The sequence below is a fragment of the Bactrocera neohumeralis genome, chromosome 2 (assembly GCF_024586455.1).
Source record: "Bactrocera neohumeralis isolate Rockhampton chromosome 2, APGP_CSIRO_Bneo_wtdbg2-racon-allhic-juicebox.fasta_v2, whole genome shotgun sequence".
Lineage (NCBI taxonomy): Eukaryota > Metazoa > Arthropoda > Insecta > Diptera > Tephritidae > Bactrocera > Bactrocera neohumeralis.
In genome coordinates, this window is record NC_065919.1 from 43,623,710 (window position 1) to 43,631,477 (window position 7,768).

Consider the following 7,768-nt stretch of genomic DNA (forward strand, 5'->3'; position numbering starts at 1 on the left):
AGAGACAGTTGATGCGTTCAGAACGCATGTTTTGGAGATACCTCAATCAGAGTGGCAAAAATGCTTCGAAAATTTATTCAATCGCATGCAATAGATCTTAATGGAATATATTTTCAAAACAATCAAGCGATTTTCGTTGATAAAAATTTGTTTTTGTTCTCGAATATCGAAATTATAAAAGGCAACCTACGGCAAAGCTTACACCGAGCTGAAGCGCCAAAAGATGATGACAATGAATTGATTAACAGATTAAAATATATATGTTATTGAGCCCCAATTATTTTCTTAAGTCTAAACCACAACATTATATTAAATTTACACCAAAAATACTTGTTGTTGTCTATATTTATTTAATTTTTAAGTACATAAATAAAAACTACTTTTACAATTAAAAAATTATTTAATAATCACAATAATTGCTTTTCTACCAAAAACTCTCGAATACATAAACATTTTTAGTTAATATTCAAGGCAAATTGGTGATAAAGAAATTGGCGGGCACAAAGGAATAGATTTTCGTGAAGCGATCCTTCAACACCAATTCCAGCGTTTGCTCTAATGTAGGCGCTAGAGTGCCATATAATTCACGCCAGTTTTGATTGAATAGATCATTGGCGGTGTCTTCAATATCGCGCTGGCCACCAAACAAATTCTTCACATCGATGTGGAAATCGCCGATATTACGGATTTTCGCCTTAAGGTCTAAGATTTCAGAGAAGACTAAATCACCTTCGCGGCGCACCCTGGTTTTCATGTTAAAAGCCAAGACAATGTTCTCTGAAAAATATTAGTCAACATTTTATATTATTTCTTACATATATTTTTAAATAAGGTATTGAAGCAAAATCATACACGTTGAAATGTAGAAAAGCTTAAAAAAATAAAATCGAAATTGTCACTTGGTCCCAAACTTACTTGCTACGAAGCTTGCTGTGCCCTGTCCGTTGAGGTTCAGACCCAAAACGGAGCCTTTAACCTTGTAATTGCCGGTAGCATCCAACTGGGGTATTTCAATTTTGGCAAATACATCTAAAGTACTTTTGTCGACACTATAAGTTTATGAAATTGAAAGAAAATTATCAGTTTGTAAAATATTCCTCCCGTTGATTGCAGTACTTACGATGCTTCCACCACCTTCGCGCCACTGGCACCGTTCACGACCAAATTTTCTATGTCGGCATTAATTTGTAGTGCACCACTTTGATTTATCTTAAGGCGCTTAATCGATAGCGGCTCCAAAGGACCCAAAGACTTTAAGCCAGGAATGCCTTATAAGAAAAACGTATTTTAAATATAGTTAGACGCGCTCTAAAAGTGAAAAATCTCACCATCCTTCCATTCGCGGAATAATACTTGGAAATTCGACGCAAAGCACGTATTTAAGTTGTTGTCATTGAAATCACAGGGATTTAGAAAAGAAGCTATAAATTGAAAAAAAAAACAATGTTAATAATTTCACATAAAAAATGCTTTTTATAACCACTTTTGCATGTAATTTTAATACTTCTCAACTTCTTTTTTTTATTTAACGGAAGCTTACGTTTGTCGACCAAATGCTTGCCGAGCACAAGCGATATTTGTAGCGTTAGCGCCAACAGAAAACTTAAACTGCACAATTTCGCACTCATTTTCGCACGTAACGGTAACTTATTACACGCGTGTTTAAATAATTTTAACACTATGAAATTTCGAACGAATATATTTAAATGCACAATTCTTCCAAGTATTGCTATTGCGCTGAGAAATATCCGTCGTGCTTGCCGTACACAGTTATTCTAAATTGAAATTAGTGTCGACCTTTAACTTTTATATTTGTTACTAATTTATTTGAAAAAAACTCGTACTTTTGTGCTACACATAAAGATTTAGATACGCCGAACTGGTTTTTGGCAATTTTTAAATTTGCAGAAAATGTCATCTCATGATTATATATGCACATTAATATACTGGGTGACGCACCGTAGAAGTTTAATGCGTTGGTTTTTCTGTTTCTTCTTTGCTACAATACAAATACATACATACTATATAATGCAAAAATCTACTTAATAACGGTGTTTTTAAATTTGTTTTTTGGAAATAAATAAAGCATTGAAATAAACCGGTTACTTTAGGAGTCAACTAAATAAACATTGATTTCAAAGATTTATCAAGTTTTATTTTACACTTATTTACGTTAAGAAGCACTTAGGTTGCACTTTATATTACACTTAATATTATAGGATTTAGCAGCCCTAATGTTGTATTCTGAAAACTCACTATTTTAACGTTAAGATTGACGTTTTTGATTGTATACTATACATACATAAATTCTCAGAAGGTTTTGAGCACTGTTTCTGTAGTTTACACTGACATTAAGGGGGGAGCCTGCTTTAGAAGCTCCAAAAAAGCGATTTTTTTTTTTTGCTTAAATCTCTTTAAAAATTATCTAAGAATTTCCAAAGTTATAGATGGGAATTCGAAATATTTTTGAAGCTAGAAGGAAAATAGTGACCAAGCGTCTAGCAGATATATGGGCGCTGGGGCAGAAAGCGAAAACTTTGACGCGCGATTTCTCGGTTTTTACTATTCCTCTTAATTGGCGGACAGGATAGAAAAAAAAACTAAACGTCGTATGGAATTGGGGCAAAGTTTATTATCTTTGGCATTAAATTTTCTTCTATTGAAACTAAAAAAACTGAGAAAAGTCAAGTTTGAACATATTTTTAAACAACATAAAGTCAAATTTTTTTGGTCAAAAACCACTTTTTTAAATTTTGTAATTTTTTTTAAATTTTACACTTTTTTTAGAATTTTCTTAGTTATTAGTAAGTAAGATAAATTATTAAAAAATATGAATCTCTTTTTTTTGCGAGATGCATCGGGCTATTTTCTTAATATCAAAGATTTTTAAAGTTTTCGGATGATATTTAAATATATAACTATAAACTCTAGAAATTTCGCTTTAATCAATTTTGTTCCTCCAAAAAAAATCTTGAAAAAAATCTATTTTTTGAAGCATCTAAAGCAGGCTTCCCCTTTAAATATTCATCCCGGCCGAAAAATGGTATTAAAGGGCGAACATTTTCGCATACATTCACATGTTCAAATTGCATGAACATTTGGTTGTAGAAAAATTTGTTTCACATTGGATCCCACACAATTTGTCGATCGCTCAAAGGCAAGTAGTTCAGTGGATCACCTGCGTTCTACTCTGAGTCAAAACGATCTCGCAGTCGTGCAGGAGCTGGTCTTTGACCAGCGCATTGCTAAGCATACGCAAGGTCCATTAGTTCAGTGCTAGAAGGCAAGGCGCCAATGTGAGCGAGACAATGGCCCCACTGTGGCAAGTTCATCGGCTTTACAGTTGCCAGCGATTCCGCTGTGACCAGACGCTCAAACGAGTCTGATGGTGAAATAGCTGAATGCAATTTCTAATGAGAGCAGACTCCTCTTGACTAGCTTTGAGCGCACAGGTAGTGAGCTTCCGATAGCAACCACTTCTGCCTGAAAAACATTATAGTGGTTCGGTAACCTTCTTATAGAAGACCCCCTTTCCAACTTTCTTTCATAGCTTCGACACATCCGTGAAAAATTTCACACCCAGACGCAGTGATCCCAGGATGCAGTTAAAGAAGGAGAAAATGTCGACGTATTCTCGTTTGGTCCCTTTCATATACTCAACTTTCCTGAGCCTTACCTATAACCATTTTCTTGCACATAAGGGCTCGCTCCAGCATTGACCGACCTGCCTTTGATGTAGGTATAATGGGCCCTTAACAATTTACCCCTCGGTACTCAGCTCGTAATGTACATATTCATAAGTCTCTCCATCGTGTTCAACAGAAACCAAGATATGATAACGGAGCCTAAGATTCTTGTCTCCAACGTGAGAATTCTTTCCCGCCTTCGGTATAAACGCAACCTTAACAGTCTTCGCCATATGGCCTAATCTAATACTGCTGCATGACAAACTGTCTGCTGCAACTGCACCGGTATGACCTTGAAAGCTTTGAATGAGTCTGTACATAATCCTCGAAGCTCCCCCTGTGGCACTTCTTCAACAGAATGGTTCATTGGAAAGTAAGCAACCAGGAGTAGTTTCAATGACAGCCCGCGATCCAACCACTATCCACATTTCTCCGATACCCCAGTGGATTCGGATTTTTTATTATCTCCCATCATTATATACTTTTCTAGCAATATAATTAACGAATTATCCATAATGCTATATGTAAAGAGTAAAGTTTTAAGTTAGTAAAAAGATTAAGTTCGCTTTCAATCGAAACAAAGATTCTCTCTGACCTCTATTCCAAATCATTTCACCGAATTGTCACTTCCATATTTGGGAAATAAAACTGCGGAACTAGAGTGGCTCGATTTCGATTGTAATAATTAAATTTCCAACGTTCGAGAGAGTTTAGTTTCTGCCCGACACTTGGCAATGCAAACGATGTACTAAATTAATAAAGTTAAGGAGTTGGGTCTAACCACGGTCCATGAAAATTTCGCAAAATCAGCGATTTTGAAAATTAGCAGTTCATTAAGAAGATACCACGTGATATAAATATTTCGTCAAAATTCTTTTTTTTGTTAAAGTTATTGAAAGTTGAAATTTAGAGTACGATAAAATTGTAAAATTATTTTCTCATAAACTGCAGGAGATAAATAGATGAAATTTTGTGAAGTCAAAGAAAAATTATTATATATATATTTTTTCACGATCCATTTGTTTAAATAATACTAATTTACACAACTTTTCATTAATCAATTTAAATTTTCATGTGTTCTTCACGCAAAAAAAAAACTGAAAAGTATGTGACACAACGCGAAAAGTATTCACCTTTAATAATCTGTAAAAAAAAATTTGTTCATTCATACCATTCCTAAGGTATTGAATTTTTTGTCCCCTTACCGCTCTTAAAACGTATGGCACATCCATCCTTATGCTTTTCTTGCGGCACAGATGTTGGGAGCAAACGCGGGCACCGCCAACGATGGTTCATTTTCGATGACGGGTGATATTAATTTAAACAGTAAATGGAATTTAGAATGTATATTATTGGATAATATGTTATACGTGCAATATTTCACCGTAATTTTAGAATATTAATTTCCTTTTATATTTTAAAAATATTCCACTTCCAATGGCTTCTACAGTTATTCGATAATTTACATATTTTTTGGTTGATTTTTCAATTAATAATCATGATGAAATGCAATGAATTAAATGTACATATATAATCATTAGGGTGTCTGTTGGTTCAAAGAAAATAAAGCTAAAACTTCGAAAAAATGGAAATCTAATAAAAAATATATTATAATAAGGGTATTCCATCAAACTCATAATTGCCTCATAAAATTCTTAAACTCGTAAAATTCTGTGCCTTATAAATGAGCTGTCAAAATTTGTATGAAAAAAAGTTTACGCGTTTCGTATAAAACTATGAGGCAAATTCGACGCGTATTTGCTTCATAAACTGATATTTTGTTATAGTGTTGCCATTACACAAAAATAATTTACATTTAGTGCTTCAAAAAAGTAAAGTTTTTAGTGCAGGCAACACTACTTGCAAAGAAAAAAAGAACGGTCAAACATTTGTGCTTGTTGCAAAATTTTGTTTAATTTAAAGAAATAAAAACCATCTGAATCCTTTGTATAATGAGTGTATCAGTAAGTATTACTTAAATTTCTCGTGAAGATGAAAATTGCAGAAATACATTTTATATACAGGAATTAGAAGAAAAGGTCAAAGCTAAGCGCTTCCGGACAGCACCAACACATCGTTGGAGCAGTGAGCAAACTAGAAGCCTTTTAGAGGAAGTGCGCGGAGAAATAAAAGACAGGCCGGATTCATTTGAGGTTCGTATCTTTTTTTTTTCATTGGCATCAACATATCCAATACAATGCGGCAATTCAAAAAAAGTATTTCTGACAATACTTTGCCGCTCTTTAGCATCAGGCCAATACAAAAACCTTTGCTTTATTTTTAACATTGCTTGAAAGACTCGCTCAGTAACTCTTTAAATGGTTGCTCCATCACCTATCCCATAAAAACTAGCAATTTTTGCAACTGATGCACTTTCTCCATTACAACCGAGACGATATAAAACAATGGCGAGTTGCATAGCTACGGGAAATTGTTTGCCGGAACTTGCTCCGTTAAAGAGAACATCAGCTTCTATCAGTTTTAGTACAATTTCAAAATTTGCCCGATTCATTCTAACAAATTGTCGAAACCGGTTTTCGTCCAAATTTGGCAAAATATCATAAAAGAATTTTTTGGATTTTGGCACAGAGTCTTTCAAGGTCGGAATCGAATAGCGAAAGCTGAGGACAGTAAGTTTTGAATATTCCCATTCTTCAATGATTTCATCTTCCACTTCTTCATGATTTCGTTCTGTAAATATAAACGAAATCATTTAAATGCGTGCATTCTCTCAGAAAGTAATTAAGCAAACCATCACTTGATCCAAATACTTGTAACATCGACAAAGTGTTGAGTGCATTGTTATCAATGTTTTCACACAATTTTCTTTTTTCACTTTTTCGTGCCATTTTGTAAGATTTTAATTCTTTTTAAGTTATTTTTTAAATAAACGCACGCACTTATACAGAAATTTCTCTTCTAAATTAACCCTGGATTTGGTTTTTCAAATGCAACACTGACAGAAAAGTCAAAATACCTATTTACGCGGCTTTTATACGTATGAAAAAAGGAGCGTTCCAAAAAACTAAAGCGTAAATTTTTGAACTTATAAGTTTGTACATTTACGAGTTTGGTGGAATACCCTAAATATATAATTATAATTTCAAAGTAGTACTTTTATGGAAAAAATCATTAATATATTTTGTATAGCGATAAATTTTGTAGTAGAATATGATTTTTTTGAGGTTGTAGGTGTAAATGGACAAATAAATATGATTTAAAATTAAAATAACGAGCTTGTTCATTTTGAATCTTTTATTGGGACAAAAACTGTAACTTCAGGGTCGTTTGCAAAATAAAAACAAAATAACGTACACCCTAATGTACATATGTATGTGTTTACTTGTATTAAACAAGTTAGTACTTAAAAGTTAACTGAAAAGTGTCAAAACAAAGTTGAAAGCAAAAAGCCACATAAATAATATGGGATGTAATTAAATAATATATACTGCGAACTTTCTTGGTAAAGCTACTAAGTATATTTTGCTTTCACTTGCCTTTGTATGTATTTTTTATGTATATTTGCATAATATTAAGAATGGATGTGCATTCGGCCTTGACTCTAGTCTAGTTGGCGCAACAAGCGATGAAACAGAAAGTCTACCATAAAATATGAATGATCAATGCAGTGTCGCTGAGAGTATTGATAAAAACAGAAGCAAAGCAGAAACAAAAAATAATATCCGATTAAAAAACTTGATTCTTCAACATTCGGACCAAATTAAAGGCGAGCAGTAATTAATATGCACATAAATATTTCCAAAGCTCCTCGGACAGAAGCAAATTGACATTAAATTTATACATACAAAAACTGGCTTCGATTTAGCAACGAATACGCTTCGAACATAAACTGAGAAGCAATGCAGAAAATGAAAAAAAGTCATGTGAAATTTATTTTTATTAAAAGCTCAATTACATTTAAATGGGCTTTTTCTATTTAATTTTAAAAAATAACCATAATAATTATAATATTTTAGTATAAATATATATGTAACTGTGTTCGAAATAATAGCAGTGGCATAACCCGGAATTCAAATGAAGCAAAAAAATCGTGTAATTGATTTTTATTATGGGTTATTATT

General features: G+C 33.1%; 1 protein-coding gene across 1 annotated transcript; it reads right to left on the minus strand.

Annotated features, from left to right (window-relative positions):
- Nucleotides 1-344: 344 nt before the first annotated feature.
- Nucleotides 345-1,762, minus strand: LOC126751298 (circadian clock-controlled protein daywake-like). The gene is made up of 5 exons (XM_050461455.1): nucleotides 1,541-1,762; nucleotides 1,329-1,421; nucleotides 1,121-1,268; nucleotides 916-1,049; nucleotides 345-777 (listed from the first exon to the last, which is right to left on the minus strand). Exons 1-5 carry the CDS (start codon nucleotides 1,626-1,628, stop codon nucleotides 467-469), a joined length of 774 nt encoding a protein of 257 aa, XP_050317412.1. The 5' UTR covers nucleotides 1,629-1,762; the 3' UTR covers nucleotides 345-466.
- Between the last annotated feature and the right edge of the window lie 6,006 nt (nucleotides 1,763-7,768).